The sequence below is a fragment of the Rhinoraja longicauda genome, chromosome 12 (genome assembly GCF_053455715.1).
Source record: "Rhinoraja longicauda isolate Sanriku21f chromosome 12, sRhiLon1.1, whole genome shotgun sequence".
Classification (NCBI taxonomy): domain Eukaryota; kingdom Metazoa; phylum Chordata; class Chondrichthyes; order Rajiformes; family Arhynchobatidae; genus Rhinoraja; species Rhinoraja longicauda.
This window is the reverse complement of record NC_135964.1, coordinates 9,745,845-9,765,587: the sequence shown is the minus strand read 5'-3', so window position 1 is coordinate 9,765,587 and position 19,743 is coordinate 9,745,845. Positions and strand designations below refer to the sequence as shown.

General features: G+C 44.1%; 1 protein-coding gene across 10 annotated transcripts in view; it reads right to left on the bottom strand.

The window, feature by feature from the left end:
• Positions 1 to 19,743, bottom strand: part of glra2 (glycine receptor, alpha 2) — a 195,685-nt gene that overhangs the window by 39,638 nt on the left and 136,304 nt on the right. For all 10 annotated transcript variants that reach the window (XM_078408991.1, XM_078408990.1, XM_078408988.1 and 7 more), the window contains one exon: positions 10,265 to 10,479. In XM_078408991.1, coding sequence (XP_078265117.1) covers positions 10,265 to 10,479 — 215 coding nt within the window. The remainder of the gene's footprint in view (positions 1 to 10,264; positions 10,480 to 19,743) is intronic.

The window sequence follows — 19,743 nt, the reverse complement described above, 5'->3', positions numbered from 1 at the left end:
TAGAATTGTAAGTCTTTTGCAGGAATTGGGAGAATAAAATAATTAGCATTAATTTATCCGTCCCAAAATTGATTTACACTTGAAATATAATCATTGTTGCTCTGTAAGAAACTCGACAACCAACGAGGCAAGGTCCTATAAAATGATTATTATCAATTAATCTATAAGAAAATAACTGCAGATGCTGGTACAAATCGAAGGTGTTTATTCACAAAGAAGGGTCTCGACCCGAAACGTCACCCATTCCTTCTCTCCCAAGATGCTGCCTGACCTGCTGAGTTACTCCAGCATTTTGTGAATAAATACCTTTGATTATCAATTAATCGATTCTATTGATAAGCCTTGAGGTATTATGGTCAGCCAAGGTGAACATCTGAACTCATCATGAACTATATCATTTGATCTGTAATGTCTGGCAAAGGCCTTCAGCCCAACTTGCCCAAGCCGACCAACATGCCCCTGCTACACTAGCCCCATCTGCCTGTGTTTGGCCTTTATCCCTCTTGGTTGCACCAACATGCCATCTGATGGTGTGGCATTCCTTCAACGTTGCACTGAATTCTTAGACTAAAAGATTGCATCTGCAGGAGCACACTTGCCACCCACAATCTACTGACTCAGAGTGAGAGGGATACTAAGTGGTTTATTTGACGTGGTGAAATAGGCTTGTCATGTATTGTGGCACTCAAGCTCAGCAGTGTGGCTCATAGTGAGCAATTATCTGAATGCAGGTTTCCGCCAGAGCTGTGCCACCAAAACCATCCATCAATCGTACACAACTCAAGATTTATCATTCATTAACTAATTGTTTTCCCTGTCAGCAAACTGTAGTTAGTGTGGGTTGCTGAATGTTACTACATGGGGCCTCCCTGCCTTCGTCGTTTCTTTTCTGAGGGTTTTCAGCAGCTCAGACAAAGGCGCAGCGGTAGAGCTACTGTCTTACAGCGCCAGAGCTCCAGGTACCATCCTGACTATGGCTGCAGGTAAAGAAGGGATATGCTTGCCTTCATTGGTTTCACAAAATGCTGGAGTAACTCAGCAGGTCAGGCAGCATCTCAGGAGAGAAGGAATGGGTGACGTTTCTGGTCGAGACCATTCTTCAGGCTGAAGAAGGGTCTCGACCCGAAACGTCACCCATTCCTTCTCTCCTGAGATGCTGCCTGACCTGCTGAGTTACTCCAGCATTTTGTGAATAAATGCCTTCATTGGCTGGTGCATTGGGCATAAAAGTCTGGAACTCGTGATACAGCTTTATAGGACTTTGGTTAGGCCACTGTTGGAGTATTGCGTGCAGCTCCAGTGGCCCCGATACATGAATGCTGTGGAAGCATTTAGAAAGGATCCAAAATCTTATCGAAACGTATAAGATTATGGAGATCTTATCGAAACGTATAAGATTATTAAGGGGTTGGACACGTTAGAGGCAGGAAACATGTTCCCAATGTTGGGGGAGTCCAGAACAAGGGGCCACAGTTTAAGAATAAGGGGTAAGCCATTTAGAACTGAGATGAGGAAAAACATTTTCAGTCAGAGAGTTGTGAATCTGTGGAATTCTCTGCCTCAGAAGGCAGTGGAGGCCAATTCTCTGAATGCATTCAAGAGAGAGCTGGATAGAGCTCTTAAGGATAGCGGAGTCAGGGGGTATGGGGAGAAGGCAGGAACGGGGTACTGATTGAGAATGATCAGCCATGATCACATTGAATGGCGGTGCTGGCTCGAAGGGCCGAATGGCCTCCTCCTGCACCTATTGTCTATTGTCTATTGTCAAAAAAGGTTTATGGAGGTTACAAAAAAAGGGTACAAAAAAAGGATTACGGTACAAAAAGGCTACGGAGTTTGTACGTTCTCCCTGTGACCTGCATGGGTTTTCTCCGAGCTCTTTTGTTTCCCCCCAAACTCAAAAGACGTATAGGTTTGTAGGTTATTTGGCTTGGTCTAAATGTAAAAATTGTCCCTAGTGTGTGTAGGGTAGTGTTAATATACAGGGATCATTGGTTAATGCGGACTCAGTGGGCTGAAGGGTGCGCGCTGTATCTCTAAACTAAACTAAACTAAAAAGTTGCAACCTCCACAGTGGTGCAACAGTGACACTCACTCCACCCACTGCATCTTTATTTCATCAGACGCACACTTTTGAAAGTGAGACGTACTCATGCTTGGAGAGGCATGACATTGTTGCAAATGAAATCCCTTGCAACTCTGCATTACAAGCCTTTAATAGTATGGCTTAGGCCCACTCACCCGCAATTTGGCATGCCCCAGTGTTGTAAACTCTTGCTTGGGAAGCTAAAGAATACAAAAGTATCTGGGTGACTCATGAATAAGTTAGCATTTTGCCAGACAGAAAGAAGAGACTTAAAATTCAAAGGTCTAAACTAAAGTGTCCAATGCACTTAGAAATGGTAACTCTGAAAAGCGTGTTGAACCATTGATTTGAGAGAGAAATGCACATTGTAGCAATTCTTTCTTTCCATTGTACATACAGTATAGTCAGTGAGTCAGAGTCGTAAAGCACAGAAACAGGCCATGTGGCTCAACCTATCCATGCTGACCAAGATGCCCCATCTAAGCTAATTAGTTTGCCCACATTTGGCCCATATCCCTCTAAACGTTCCAATCCATGTACCTGTCCAATTGTCTTTCAAATGTTGCTATTGTGCCTGCCTCTGGCTGCTCATTCCATATGCCCATCACCCTTTCTGTGATGAAAATTGCCCCCGAAGATCCTGTTAAATCTTTCTCCTCTCACTTTAAACCTATATCCTTTGGTTCTTGATTCCCCTAACCGGATAAAAATACTTATGGCTCAGTAGCAGAGCAGCACCTCACAGAGCTGACGACAGACATCATCCACTTGAAAGGACGATGACCCAATTTCACTTCCCTTGTGACAGCCACACTGAGATCAGATTGTTCTGCCAGCTCTATGTTCAGAGTCAAAGACTCAAGAGTCATGCAGCGTGGAAACAGGCCCTTCGGCCCAACTTGCCTATGCTGACCAACATGCCCGTCTACACTCGTCCCACCTGCCTGCATTTGGTCCATAACCCTCTAAATCTATCCTATCCATGTACCAGTCCAAATGTTTCTTAAATGTTACGATAGTCCCTGCCTCAACCAATTCCTCCAGCAGCTCGTTTCATACACCCACCACCTTTTGTGCAAAAAAGTTACCCCTCATGTTCCTATTAAATCTTGCCCCCCTCACCGTAAACCTGCGTCCTTTTGTTCTTGATTCCCCAACTCTGGGCAAATGACTTTGTGCATTCACCCGATCTGTTCCTCTCATGATTCTGGCCACCTCTACAAGATTACAATTATTACAGAAGCCAATTAACCTACAAACCTGTATGTCTTTGGAGTGTGGGATGAAACCGGAGATCCCGGAGAAATCCCACAAAGTCACGGGGAGAACGTATAAAATCATCCATCATCCTCCTGCATTCCAAGTAATAAAGTAATCAAGTCCTAGCCTGCTCAACCTTTCCCTATAGCTCAGTCCCTCGAGTCCTGGCAACGTTCTCGTAAATCTCTCCACCTTGACAGACACAAAAAGCTGGAGAAACTCAGCAGGTCAGGCAGCATCTCTGGAGAAAAGAAATAGGTGACGTTTTGGGTCGAGATCCTTCTTCAGACCTTTCCAGCTTGACAACATAATTCCTGGAACATGGCAACCAAAACTGTACACAATACTCTAAATGTGGCCTCACCGACGTCTTATCCTACTGTAACATGACCTCCCAACTTCTATACTCAATACTCTGAATGATGAAGGCCAATATGCTAAAAGGCCAACATTACTGTTCTGAAAGTGGCTTGAGAATTGTTGAATGAGATAGCAGTGTGTAGAATGTACATGATTGAGTTTCATGAAGTGGTTCCTGTTAATTGAGTACTATCTATTAATCAGGACTATTAGAGACAGAAGATCTACATGAGGAAAAAGAACAACAAATCTCTGGTGGTTTGCTTAATGTTAAAATAGATTATTCTATAAAGGAGCCTCCATTAAGAGTTGATACAGTGCTGCATGTGAGGCTGCTAAACAAGATGCAAGCCCACGCTATGAGATGGAGGATACGAGCATGGATAGAGTGTTGGATGAATGGAAGATGGCAAAGAGTGGGAATCAAGGAGGATTTTTGTGCTCGGCTGCTGGTGACTACTGGAGTTCTGCAGGGGTCAGTGATGGTTCTGCTACGTTTCACATTGCACATTAATGTTTTGGATGATGGAATTGATGGCTTTGTGGCCAAGTTTGTGAATGATATGAAGGCTGATAGTGTAGACAAAGCAGAAGTCTGCAGAAGGACTTAGAAAGGCTGGGAGAGTGGGCAAGGACGTGGCAGATGCAATACAACGTAGTGAAGTGTGCAGTTTGGTAGCAGGAATAAAGGCATATTCTATTTTCTAAACGGGGAAAGGATTCAGAAATCGGAGGTGTAAAGGGACTTGGGAGTGCTGGTATAGGATTCCCAAAAGGTCTGAAGAAGGGTCTCGACCCGAAACGTCACCCATTCCTTCTCTCCAGAGATGCTGCCCGTCCCGTTGCGTTACTCCAGCATTTTGTGTCCACCTTCGATTTAATCCAGCATCTGCAGTTCTTTCCTACACAGGTTAGTTTGCAAGTTGAGTTGGTCGTAAGGGAGGCAAATGCAATATTAGCATTCATTTTCAGAGGGTTAGAGTATAAAAGCAGGGATCTAATGCTGTGGCTTATAAGGCACTGGCCAGACTGCATTTGAAGTAATGTGAGAAGTCTTGGGCCCTATATCTGAGGAAGGATGTGCTGGTGTTGGAGAGGGCCCAGAGGAGGTTTACGAGGATGATCCCAGGGATAATTAGGTTAACATATATGGAGCGTTTGACGGCTCTGGGCCTTTGACTCCTCACTGGCGTTTAGAAGGATGGTAGAGGACCTCTTGTAACCTAACGAATAATGAAAGGCTTGGATAGAGTGGATGTGGAGAGGATGTTTCCACTAGTGGGAGAGTCTAGAACCAGAGGGCACAGTCTCAAAATAAAAGGACGTACCTTTAGAAAGGAGATGAGGAGGAATTTCTCTAGCCAGAGGGTGGTGAATCTGTGGAATTCATTGCCATGGACGGCTGTGGAGGCCAAGTCTTTGGTATTTTTAAAATGGAGATTAGAAAAATAGAAACATAGAAAATAGGTGCAGGAGGAGGCCATTCGGCCCTTCGAGCTAGCATCGCCATTCATTGTGATCATGGCTGATCATCCACAATCAGTAACCCGTGCCTGCCTTCTCCACATATCTCTTGATTCCACTAGCCCCTCGAGCTCTATCTAACTCTCTTAACTTATTATGGGATTGAACACGCTAGAGGCAGGAAACATATTCCCAATGTTAGGGGAGTCCAGAACCAGGGGCCACAGTTTAAGAATAAGGGATAGGCCGTTTAGAACGGAGATAAAGAAAAACTTTTCCACTCAGAGAGTTGTAAATCTGTGGAATTCTCTGCCTCAGAAGACATTGGAGGCCGATTCTCTGGATGTTTTCAAGAGAGAGTTAGATAGAGCTCTTAATGATATCGGACTCAGGGGGTATGGGGAGAGGGCAGAAGCGGGGTACTGATTGTGAATGATCAGCCATGATCACATTGAATGGCAGTGCTGGCTTGAAGGGCCGAATGGCCTCCTCCTGCACCTATTTTCTATTGTCTTTTAAATGCATCCAGTGAATTGGTCTCCACTGGATGAAAAAGTTTCTTCTCACCTCAGTTTTAAATGGCCTCCCCTTTATTCTTAGACTGTGGCCCCTGGTTTTGGAAGGGGCTCTGGCCCCTGATCCCTGGTCCCTGAGATGAACAGGTTCTTGATTAATAAGGATGTCAACAGTCACAGGGAGAAGGCAGGAGAATACGATTGAGAGGGAAAGGTAAATCAGCCATGATTGAATGGCAGAGTAGACTCGATGGGCCTAATGGAATAATTCTGCTCCTCTGACTTATTAAATTACGACTTTATGAACATGCTGGATTTTTGTCAGTGCTGCACAACTGGAACATCTGTCTTGAGAACGATTCCAATTTTCTCCGCACTCCGCAAAGAGCAATATAATCCTCACTGGAAATGAAACAATAATAATTCTGGCTCACAGTAATGCTCAGATCCATAATGTGTTTAGTGATATGTTAACTGCTTCAAAATTGTTGATCTGTTTTTAATTAAGAAAAATCTTCCCGAACCATGTTTGATTAATGTTTTTAATATTTGTTGAATATTGCTAGCATGGGGAAAGAATATTATTGCAATGCTAAGAATAGCATCAGAAGTTTCGTAATGACATTTCTCCTGTTGCCTTTATTACATGCCTCATATTTTATGTCCTATTCTGCGGTTTTAATTGCCTTGTGTTCTTGGGTTTTTATATAAGCTACGCATTTCACTTTGTCGTGAAAAGCCAGGCTTCTCAATGAATCTGAAGGATGTTGATGAGGTCTAAATTATAACACAAGTATCAGTACATATTCATGCTTAAACCTTGGTTAGAGAACCAGCTGATTGGAATCTAAAATGGTGCCATCGGTAGCAACAATTTAAAGGTTTCGTTAAAACACTCGATTCAAAAGAAGCAACCCTTTGACGATGAAAGGCTTCTGAACAATTCTGACGTGAACTGTGAGCCCATTTTTGATCCAGCGAAAAATTTTGAAGGAGTGTATCACACATTCATTGTGCACGTAAAAAATTAAGAGTAAATGTTTTTGGATGGTTGTTACTTATGCAAAACAAAACAAAATCAAAGATCCTCACTGGCTGATCGCAGAAGGAATCACACAGAGGCTTGTGGCGTTGTGAGGCAGCATTTCTACGAGCTAAAACACAAATATGTTTTATCAGTGCCTGCATCTATATGCTTTGCTGCAGAGATCACTAAATATCCTGCTTGATTGTCCTCTCCGCCTGAGATAAAGTGTCTACCCTACCCTGGTGGAAGTCAGTCAAGCAGCACCAAAATTAAACCCTAGTTCAATTACGTTCTGGTATGGTGAAGCACAAAACAAAGAAACGAGTCAAAATGGATGATTCATTGTTTTCTTTCTCCAACATTGGTGAAGCCTGATCTATTTCCCGGGGGGAAAAAAGTAGTTTCATTACATGTAGGAAAGAACTGCAGATGCTGGTTAACACCGGAAGATAGACACTAAATGCTGGAGTAGCTCAGCGAGACAGGCAGCGTCTCAGGAGAGAAGGAATGGGTGAAGTTTCGGGTCGAGACCCTTCTTCAGACTGAAGAACGTAATCCATTCCTTCTCTCCAGAGATGCTGTCTGTCCCGTTGTGTTACTCCAGCATTTTGTGTCTATTTGTTGTTTTTATTATTACAGATTTTAAGGCAAGTGAAAAAGCAATGTAACCTTCCTCCGCAAAATAACTCTTTCACATAATTTGACATTTTACCAAACGCACTCACCAACCCATCAACAATTACTTCAAAATCATTTATATATGTTACAATAGTGAAGGTCGCTGCACAGGACCTTCCAGACCTCCACTGTTCACAGCCCTCCAGCTAGAATATCTTCCTTTTACCACATCACAATCTTCTGTAAATAAACCATTTTTTAATCTACGTGCCCAAGACACAGTGAATCCCATCTATCTTAATCTTCTGGATCTTGTGGGACCTTCTCAGAAGCCTTACTGAAACCTGTTTACCGGCACGGTAGCACAGCGGTAGAGTTGCTGCTTTACAGCGAATGCAGCGCCGGAGACTCAGGTTCGATCCTGACTACGGGTGCTGCACTGTAAGGAGTTTGTACGTTCTCCCCGTGACCTGCGTGGGTTTTCTCCGAGATCTTCGGTTTCCTCCCACACTCCAAAGACGTACAGGTATGTAGGTTAATTGACTGGGTAAATGTAAAAATTGTCCCTAGTGGGTGTAGGATAGTGTTAATGTGCGGGGATCGTTGGGCGGCGCGGACTTGGTGGGCCGAAAAGGCCTGTTTCCGCGCTGTATATATATGATATGATATGATAACATCCGCCACCCTACCTTCATCAATCTCCTTCATCACCTCCTCAAAAAACTCAATCAAAATAGTAAGGCATCACCTGCCATGTACAAAGCCATGTTGGCTGTCCTTAATAGGCCCATTCTCTTCCAAATGGTAGTAAATCCCATCTCAAAGAATTATCTCCAATAGTTTCCCTACCACTGACGTGAGCTAATCGGCCTATAGTTCCCTCGACTATGTCTTGCTGCTGGAACCCGATAGGCCAGGACGAGAGAGTGAGGCCGATGATCTGCGCAACTCCCCCGCACTTAAATCCAAGTCAAGCGCAAGTCGTGACTTCAACCTCGGCAGGCGGAGATCCCAATCAGCGGTCGAAATAATAAGATTGAAAGTGAAGTCATGGTCCTCTTCGAACCCGAAGGACAAACAACATCAACAACAACAACAACAACAAGTTCCCTGGATTCTCTCTGCTTCCTTTCTTAAAGGAATAAACAACATTGGCCACTCTCCAGTCCTTTGGGACCTGGCCTGTGGCTACAGAAGAAACAAAGATCCTCGTCAATGCCCCTGCAATCTCCTCTCTTGCCTGCCTCAATAACCTGGGATAGATCCCATCAGGTCCTGGGGACTTATCCACCTTGATGCTTTTCAAGAGCTTCAGCACCACCTCCATCTTGATCTCAAACTGGACAAACTGGACTCCACTCTGATCTTGCTGTCCTCCAAGTCCTTCTCCTTGGTGAATACAGACTCGAAGTATTCAATTAGCACCTCCCCAAGATCCAAGGATAGATACCGTCCTTTATCCATGAGTGGTCCTACCTTCTCCCTGGTTACTCTCTTGTTTGTAACATAGCTGTAAAAAGCCTCGCGATTTTCCTTACTCTGTCTTGCCAAAAGACAAGACGGATTAAGGCAGTTTGGCCGATCTAATCGCCTGCTTGAGTTCTTTCCTACTTGCTTTATATTCCTCACAAGCCCTGTCTGATGTCACCTTCTTAAACCTAACATAGGCTTCCTATTTCTTTCAGCCCAAGTATACAACCCCTTTGGTCATCCATGGTCCCCTTACTATGCCATCCTTATTAATCACATTTTCAGATTTATGGAATAACAATGAATACACATGCAACGTGGCATTTTCACGCACACTGCTGAAATTTGTTCAAATTCTTTTGTGTTGCATTCTCAAATAGAATGGCATTGCATTCTGATAAATCATCCAATTGCAATGTGGGAAAGCATGGCATTGCATTCTGTTAAAGGAGGTTAATTGGCCTCTGTAAAATTGTAAATTGTCCCCAGTGTGTAGGATAGAACTAGTGTATGGGCGATCGCTGGTCGGCTTGGACTCGATGGGCCGAAGGGCCTGTTTCCTAAGCTGCATATCTAAAGTCTAAAGTCAGGGTTGCATTCTGATGTAGCAAGAGTTCTTCAATGAGCCATCACACAAACCAATCCCCCTTCTATTGACTTCATTTGTACCTCTCGCTGCCTCAGCAAGCTTAATCAAGGATGAGTCATACCCTGGCTATTCCCTCTTCTCCCCTCTCCCATCGGGCAATAGGTATAGAAGCGTGAAAATGCACACCTCCAGATTCAGGGACAGTTTCTTCCCAGCTGTTATCAGGCAACTGAACCATCCTATCACAACCAGAGAGCAGTGCTGAACTACTATCTACCTCTTTGATGTCCCTTGGATATCCTTGACTTTGCTGGCTTTACCTTGCACTAAACGTTATTCCCTTATCATGTTTCTAAACACGGTGAATGGATTGATTGTAATCTTGTATTTATTCATAAAATGCTGGAGTAACTCAGCAGGTCAGGCAGCATCTCGGGAGAGAAGGAATGGGTGACGTTTCGGGTCGAGACCCTTCTTCAGACTGATGTCAGGGGGGCAGGACAAAGGAAGGATATAGGTGGAGACAGGAAGATAGAGGGAGATCTGGGAAGGAGGAGGGGAAGGGAGGGACAGAGGAACTATCTAAAGTTGGAGAAGTCGATGTTCATACCACTGGGCTGCAAACTGCCCAGGCGAAATATGAGGTGCTGTTCCTCCAAATTGTAATCTTGTATTGTCTTTCTGCTGACTGGATAGCACGCAAACAAAAAACTTTTCACTGTACTTCGGTACACGTGACATGTAAGAATACTATTGCAAATTGGTTAGTGACGAGAAGATTTGAATTTCCAGGTGGGAAATTCTAATCTAGATCTTGAATTTACTGGTCGATGAGATGTTAGGTTGATGAAAATGCAGGAGTGACAGTATCTCACCTTTGGAAGTGAAGCTCGTGAGCCAGAGCTCTGGGTAGTCATCGTCAGTACTGTGGTGATGCCGAGAGCAACTCTTGCTGGAGCTGCGTCCATGTTAATCCAAAATGAGACCCAGGACAGTATGACAATCAGCAGACTTGGAATGTACATCTGGATTAGGTAGTAACCCATCTGCCTTTCCAAATGGAACTTAACTTCGATGCAGGTAAATTTTCCTGTTAAAGAAGAATTTAGCGTAAGACAGCAGTTGCATATTTTCTTCAAGACTTAATAATCAAATAAGAGAAAGAAAGCATGAACACTCTGTAAGTCAGCAACAGTAATTGAGAGAGAATTGAGCTAATGTTTTTGTTATGACACATTTTCATCAGTACAACTGATGTATAGAATATCTAATGTATCGAATATCTTTCAGATTTACAACTCCACAATAGTATCGATGTTCCAAATGCATTAAGGTTTTCACATCATGTTTTTAATTGGAATTCAATGCAGATGCTTGGAGCAATTAGGCTTGTATACACTGGAATTTAGAAGGATGAGGGGGGATCTTATTGAAACATATAAGATAATTAGGGGATTGGACACATTAGAGGCAGGAAACATGTTCCCAATGTTGGGGGAGTCCAGAACAAGGGGCCACAGTTTAAGAATAAGGGGTCGGCCATTTAGAACGGAGATGAGGAAGAACTTTTTCAGTCAGAGAGTGGTGAAGGTGTGGAATTCTCTGCCTCAGAAGGCAGTGGAGGCCAGTTCGTTGGATGCTTTCAAGAGAGAGCTGGATAGAGCTTTTAAGGATAGCGGAGTGAGGGGGTATGGGGAGAAGGCAGGAATGGGGTACTGATTGAGAATGATCAGCCATGATCGCATTGAATGGCGGTGCTGGCTCGAAGGGCTGAATGGCCTACTCCTGCACCTATTGTCTATTGTCTATTGTCTATTGAGCCATTGAGAGGAACAGCGTGGAAACAGGCCCCTTCAGCCCACCCAAGTCTATGTTGATTATCAACCACCCTTTTGTGTTAATCTGTATTGATCCCATTATATTTATTTGTCCTACTTTCTCATCCATACAACCCAGATTCGACTACTTCCCTGCATACTAGCGACATACTAGCGACATACTAGCGACATACTAGCGACATATTAGCGACATACTAGCGACATACTAGTGACAACAGGGCGGCACGGTGGCGCAGCGGTAGAGTTGCTGCCTTAGAGCAAAATGCAGCGCCGGAGACTCAGGTTCGATCCTGACTATGGGCGCCGTCTGTACGGAGTTTGTACGTTCTCCCCGTGACCTGCGTGGGTTTTCTCCGAGATCTTCGGTTTCCTCCCACACTCCAAAGACGTACAGGTATGTAGGTTAATTGACTGGGTAAATGTAAAAATTGTCCCTAGTGTGTGTAGGATAGTGTTAATGTGCGGGGATCACTGGGCGGCGCGGACTTGGTGGGCCGAAGGGCCTGTTTCCGTGCTGTATCTCAGCCAATTAACCTACCTTCAGAGAAGTATCTAAAATGTTGATAGGCATAGATACGGTGGACATATCCAACACTAGAACACATAGCTTTAAGGTGAGAGGGGTAAATTTTAATGGAGATGTTGTGGAGCAAGTTTTTGTTTACACACAGTGGTGGGGGCATGGAACACATTGGCAGGGGTGGTGTTGGAGGCAAATACGATAGAGGCGTTTAAGAGCCTTTTGGATAGGTATGTGGAAATGCTGAGAATAGAGGAATATGGATCATGTACAGTTGGATAAGATAAGACCAGGCATCATGTTCAGCACAAACATTGTGGGCCGAAGGGCCCGTTCGTGTGCTGTACCCATTCATTGTTCTATGTTCTTAGTTTTAGTTTAGTTTAGTTTAGAGCTACAGCATGGAAACAGGCCCTTCGGTCCACTGAGTCCATGTTGACCAGCATTCATCCTGTACACTAGCATTATCCTACACACTAGTGACAATTTATAATTTTACCAAAACCAATTGACCGACAAACCTGCACGTCTTTGGAGTGTGGGAGGAAACCGGACAAAACCCATGCAGTCATAGGGAGAACGTACAAACTCCGTACAGACAGCACCCACAGTCAGGATCGAACCCGGGTCTCTGGCGCTGTAAGGCAGCAGCTCTACCGTTGTGCTATTGCGCTCCCCCAGTACAAACCTGCTTGTCTGTGGGATATGGGCGGAAACCAGAGAACCTGGGGAAATCCAACGTGATCTCAGGTAGAAAGTGTAATCTTTACACGTCCAGCACCCGAGGTCAGGATTAAACCTGGATCTCCGGTGTTATGAGGCAGCATTTCTACTAGCTATGCCACTGAGCTGTTCTCAGTTGTGGATCTCTGTGTGAAATGAATTGAAGTTATCCTAACAAATGTTGCAGTGCACCATATTTTCAGGCAAAGTATGACATTATTTGATATGAATTTGCACATTATATTTCAGAAATAAGAACAAAAATTACTGGAAATACTCAGCTGGTCAGGCAGTCTCTGGAGAGGGAGAAACCGAGTTAATGTTTCGGCTCAATGACCAAAAAGGACATTGGCCTGAAACGGCAACACACACACGCAGGCACGCACGGGTGCACGGGTGCACGCACGCACGCACGCACGCACGCACGCACGCACGCACACACGCACACACGCACACACGCACACACACACACACACACACACACACACACACACACACACACACACACACCCCTTTGCATTTCATGGTAATTATCTTCACAGTCCATACACCTATTTAAGTGTCATCAACAAACTTGCTAATCATGCCTTATAAATTTGCATCCAAATTGTTGATAGAGATGATAAACAACAATGGGTCCAGCATTGATTCTTGAGGCATACAGAGTACATATATTCACCTTCTCTCATCAATCTTCTGGAGATTCTTCTTCAAAGAAACTAATTCAACTAATTCAAAAAAACTAATTCAAGGTTGAGTCATGATCTCCCATGCACAAAAGAATGCTGATTATTCCTAATCAAATCCGATGTTTCCAAATACATGTATATCTTATCCCTCAGAATCCTGTCCAGTACCTTTTCTACCACAGATGTAGAAACATAGAATTGAGGATACTGGTTAATACACAAAAGGACACAAACTGCTGGAATAACTCTGCAGGTCAGACAGCATCTCTGGCAACATGAGTAGGTGACGTTTCGGGTCTGAAGAAGGGTCCCATCCTGAAACTTCACATACACATGTTCTCCAGAGATGTGTAGGAAAATAACTGCAGATGCTGGTACAAATCAAAGGTATCACAAAATGCTGGAGTAACTCAGCAGGTCAGGCATCATCTAGGAGAGAGGGAATGGGTGACGTTTCGGGTCGAGACCCTTCTTCAGACTGCCTGACCTGCTGAGTTACTCCAGCATTTTGTGATACCTTTATTCTCCAGAGATGTTGTCTTGCCCTGCTGAGTTACTCCAGGACTTTGTGTCATATCATATCATCATATCATATATATACAGCCGGAAACAGGTCTTTTCGGCCCACCAAGTCCGTGCCGCCCAGCGATCCCCGTACATTAACACTATCCTACACCCACTAGGGACAATTTTTACATTTACCCAGCCAATTAACCTACATACCTGTACGTCTTTGGAGTGTGGGAGGAAACCGAAGATCTCGGAGAAAACCCACGCAGGTCACGGGGAGAACGTACAAACTCCTTACAGTGCAGCACCCGTAGTCAGGATCGAACCTGAGTCTCTGGCGCTGCATTCGCTGTAAAGCAGCAACTCTACCGCTGCGCTACCTTGTCCTTTCTCCTATCGAACATGTTGGACTTACTTAAATAAATTCACAATATTAGCAACTCTCCAATGACTTCTGACACCTCACCTATCTCTAATAATGACAGGATCAGGATTCCTGCAATTTTTTTCTCTGGCTTCCCACAGTGACCTTGGATATATCTGAAGCAGCCCAAAAATGTATCTAGCTTAAGTCTTAGAACATCCAGCACCTTCTCGACTGTAATTTGAATAATCCTCAAGACATCACAATTAACTACCTCGTGTTCTCTGGTCTTCGTGGATGGGTCGACTGGGCTTATATTCACTGGAATTTTGAAGGATGAGAGGGGATCTTATAGAAACATATACAATTCTTAAGGGATTGGACAGGCTAGATGCAGGAAAAATGTTCCCGATGTTGGGGGAGTCCAGAACCAGGGTTCACAGTTTAAGAATAAGGGGTAGGACTGAGATGAGGAAAATCGTTTTCAGTCAGAGAGTTGTGAATCTGTGGAATTCTCTGCCACAGAAGGCAATGGAGGCCAATCCACTGGATGTATTCAAGAGAGAGTTGGATAGAGCTCTCAGGGCTAATGGAATCAAAGGATATGGGGAGAAAGAAGGATCATGGTACTGATTTTGGATGATCAGCCATGATTATATTGAATGGTGGTGCTGGTTTGAAGGGCCGAATGGCCTACACCTGCACCTATTTTTGATGTTTCTATGTTTCATGTTACATGTTCCAAGGTAAAAAATGAGAAGAAATATTCTTTGCAGATATTGTCCATCTTCTGTAGCATCTCAAGGCATTTTAGGGGGCAGCTCACTTTCACATTGTAGAGAAAAGTGCCCAAAGCCAGGTAAAATGAGTTTCTATCACTGCTGAATAGAGGAGACTTGTCAACCAGCTGCCAGAGGAGGTAGTTGAGGCAGGGACTCTCCCAACATTTAATAAACAGTTAGATGGATAGGTCAGGTTTGGATGATATGGACCAAACGCAGGCAGGTGGGACTAGTGTAACTGGGACATGTTGGCCGGCGTGGGCAAGTTGGGCCAAAGGGCCTGTTTCCACACTGTATCACTCTATGACTCTAACTGTTACCCAATAATTAATATGGTGTCCACAGTGTGGTATACAAACATGATTATTAAGCCAGACAACAACCAAACCTATTCTTCATAAAAGTGCAATTAGATGAAAACCCCTGAAAGAGATAAACATGACTTGAAATTGCAGGTGGAGAGAAAGATGGGGAATCAGAGGCTTGTGGAGTGAGTTCCAGAAATTAGGATCTGAAAATAGTTAAGGTCATGGTTGTGGATTGAGAGGCACAATATGTGCATGAGGCCATAAACTGGAAAGTTGGTCTCTGGAGAGCTACATGATGTTGCTGAGGTATAGAATCATAGGATACATCACAGAAACAGGCCCTTCGGCCTCAATTCATACATGCTGATCAAGATGCTCCATCTAAGCTAGTCTAATTTGCCTTCATTTGGTCTTTGTCCCTCTAAACCTTTCCTGTCCCTGTAAAACTTTCCTGTCCATCGATCATATGGACAACAAAGTTGTAAAGTGATTTCAACATGAGGATGAGCTTTAAATAAACTTTACAACTGAGATGTTAATGGAATGGGCATTGACCCAAGATAGACACGAAATGCTGGAGTAACTCAGAGGAACAGGCAGCATCTCTGGATAGAAGGGATGGGTAACGTTTCAGGTCGAGACCTTTCTTCAGACTGGACCCAAGTTGGTACAAACAGATGTAAAGGGTTTGCAGGTCCTGTTGAGGGCCAGGATATCTGATGGGGAAACAGCCTCGGATATAGGCACAACGTTTGTTATCATAAGGTGGAGGATGAGAAAGTGGAGCAATAAACTCTTCATGGGGTCCTGCAACCTCAAAGGGATGTTCATGGGTTGCCCAGGAGAGACATAGAGCCAGAGGGTGGGGAAGCAAGACTAACTGTGGAGGAAGTAGGTGGCTTTTGTGATGGGGAATCCAGCACATAGTTTGCAAATTAGTAAGGAAGTGAAATATAACATCATAATGCGAAGGGAGGAACTGCAGATGCAGGTTTACACCGAAGATAGATACAAAATACTGAAGTAGCTCAGCGGGACAGGCAGCATCTCTGGTGAGAAGGAATGGGTGATGTTTTGGGTCGAGACCTTTCTTGAGACAGGGAGGCAAACAATCAATATTCCTCTCAGCCAACAATGAACCATTCTACGTTTCCTTACCATCAGCTGCTTTGATCTGTCGTTTTCACACCTTTCCCTTCTCTAGACTACCTCTCCCCGACTCTCAGTCTGAAGAAGGGTGTCGATCCAAAACGTCACCCATTGCTTCTCTCCAGAGATGCTGCGTGTCCCGCTGAGTTACTCCAGCATTTTGTGTTTAAGTATAAAATAATAATGTCTTAACAGGTCAGTGTTATGATTTTACTAAATGCCAAATTAAAACTTTATATTTGCACATTTCATATCAACACTCTTGATGGGTGGCACGGTGGCGCAGCGATAGAGCTGCTGCCTTTCCTTACAGCGCTTGCAGCACCAGAGACCCGGGTTCAATCCTGACTACAGGTGATGTCTGTACGGAGTTTGTACGTTCTCCCCGTAACCACGTGGGTTTTCGCCGAGATCTTCATTTTCCTCCCACACTCCAAAGACGTACAAGTTTGTAGGTTAATTGGCTTGGTATAAGTTTAAATTGTCCCTAGTGTGTGTAGGATAGTGTTAATGTGCGAGGATCACTGGTCGGTGCGGACTCGGTGGGCCGAAGTGCCTGTTTCTGCTCTGTATCTCAAAACTAAACTAAACTCAGCTCTTCATAGTATTACAATGTGATCTTTTAGTAATACAATATAACAAGCTCAACCAATTATACATCTGAATACAGAATAATTCAAAAGTTAATTCTCAGGTACAGATAGTTAATTATTCAGGTGCAAGACCAATCATTTTGATTTTTTTACATGATTGCACAATTCATCCAGTAGACTTAGAAATTACCTCTCAGAACCACAGAACACAATTGTATTCTTTACACAGGTCTCAGAGGTCTCTGGAGATCAGGCTGAATGACTCACAGCTGCTTTTGTAAACTGGATAGCCTGTATTTTTAATCTGTAATTAAGCTGCAAATACATGATATTGAATCATTGCGGCTGTTCAGATTATTAGTCTCAAAATTGCTTTTGGTTCAAAGGCTGACTGTGGATTGCCAGAAATTACAGAATTCTAATTCTCAAGCCTGGAGATGGTTTGATTCTGCCACAGAGGCAAATTGCACTCTAAAAGCGCAACATAGTGAGTCAAACATTGGAGCAACATTAACAAAGCCCGGATGCTGAGCACCTCCGCTCAGTCCGCCTGAATCTACGTGATCTCTTGGTTGCTAAACACTTTAATTCCCCCTCTCATTCTGACCTTTCTGTCCTGGGCCTCCTCCATTGTCAGAGTGAGGCCCAGCGCAAATTGGAGGAACAGCACCTCATATTTCACTTGGGTAGCTCACACCCCAGTGACATGAATATTGCCTTCTCTAATTTCAAGTAACCCTTGCTTTCCCTCTCTCTCCATCCCTCCCCCTTCCCAGTTCTCTGACCAGTCTTACTCTCCGACTACATTTTATCTCCGTTTGCTTTGTTGTTGCCTTCTCCCATCTAACAATGATCTAATCTACATTTTCCTGGATCTCCATTCCCTTTGCCCTGCTTTCATATCTTCACACTTCCATATCTCTTGTCTCCCTCTCCCCTGACTCTCAGTCAGAAGGGGCTCGACCCAAAACGTCACCCATTCCATCTCTCCAGAGATGCTGCCTGACCCGCTGAGTTACTCCAGCATTTTGTGTCTATCTTTGGTTTAAAACAGCATCAGTAGTTCCTTCATACACATTTTTGATAAACCCGTCTCTTATCTGGTATTACCTGAGTGAGGTTAATTAGAAATAAAAGGCTAGCCAGCCCAGGATTGCCCAAAGTGCAATGATTACCAGTGTTGAAATTCTATCGGCAACCAGATGTAAGTGATACCAGCAGTAGTACTCTGAAACCCATTACATATACTCCAAAAAACATAAGATACAAATATCCATGGAAAGCATGTACTGTACTCAGAGGTGAAAATAAGATGGTGTAGGCTGGGGTAACATCTCAATTGGGCGGCACGTTGGCGCAGCAGTAGAGTTGCTGCCTTACAATGCTTGCAGGGCCAGAGACCCGGGTTCGATCCTGACTACGGGTGCTGTCTGCACAGAGTTTGTACTTTCTCCCCATAACCGCGTGGGTTTTAAACAGATACATAGACAATAGGTGCAGGAGTAGGCCATTCGGCTCTTCCAGCCAGCACCATCATTCAATGTGATCATGGCTGATTATCCACAATCAGTACCCCGTTCCTGCCTACTCCCCATACCCCTTGATTCCGCTAGCCCAAAGAGCTCCATCTAACTCTCTTTTGAATGCATCCAGTGAATCGGTTTCCACTGCCTTCTGAGGCAGAGAATTCCACAAATTCATAACTCTGTGTGAAAATGTTTTTCCTCATCTCAGTTCCAAATGGCCTACCCCTTATTCTTAAACCGTGGCCCCTGGTTCTGGACTTCCCCAACATCGGGAACATGTTTCCCGCATGTAGTGTGCCCAATCCCTTAATGATTTTATATGTTTCTATACAATCCCCTCTCGTCCTTCTAAATTCCAGTGAACACAAACCCAGTCCCTCCATTCTTTCATCATATGACAGTACAGCCATCTCAGGAATTAACCTCATGAACCTACGCTGCACTCCCTCAATAGCAAGAATGCCTTCCTCAAATTAGGAGAGCAAAACTGCACACAATACTCCAGGTGTGGTCTCACCAGGGCCCTGAACAACTCCAGAAGGACCTCTTTGCTCCTATACTCAACTCCTCTCGTTATGAAGGCCAACATGCCATTGGCTTTCTTCACTGCCTACTGTACCTGCATGCTTACTTTCTGTGACTGAAGTACTAGGATACCCAGGTCTCATTGTACGTCCCCTGTTCCTAACCTGACACCATTCAGATAGTAATCTGCTTTCCCGTTCTTGCCACCAGTGGATAACCTCACACTTATCCACATTATACTGCATCTGCCCACTCACCCAACCTGTCCAAGTCACCCTACACCCTCACAGCATTTTCCTCACAGTTCACACTGCCACCCAGCTTTGTGCCATCTGCAAATTTGCTAATGTTACTTTTTATTCCTTCATCTAAAGCATGAACGTATATCGTAAACAGCTGCGGTCCCTGCACTGAGCCTTGCGGCACCCCACTAGTCACTGCCTGCCATTCTGAAAGGGACCCGTTAATTCCTACTCTTTGCTTCCTGTCTACCAACCAATTTTCTATCCATGTCAATACCCTACCCCCAATACCATGTGCTCTAATTTTGCCCACTAATCCCCTGTGTGGGACCTTATCAAAGGCTTTCTGAAAGTCCAGGTACATTACATCCACTGGCTCTCCCTTGTCCATTTTTCTTGTTACATCCTCAAAAAAAATCCATTCCTTCTCTCCAGAGATGCTGCCTGTCCCGCTGAGTTACTCCAGCATTAGATGTTTTACAGTGTTTTGCTTTCCTCTATGGCCCTTTGATATTACTAGAGCAAACACAAAAGGGGTTAATTATATGAATTGTTAATGCCTTTTAAGGTGCAGGTACCATTTTC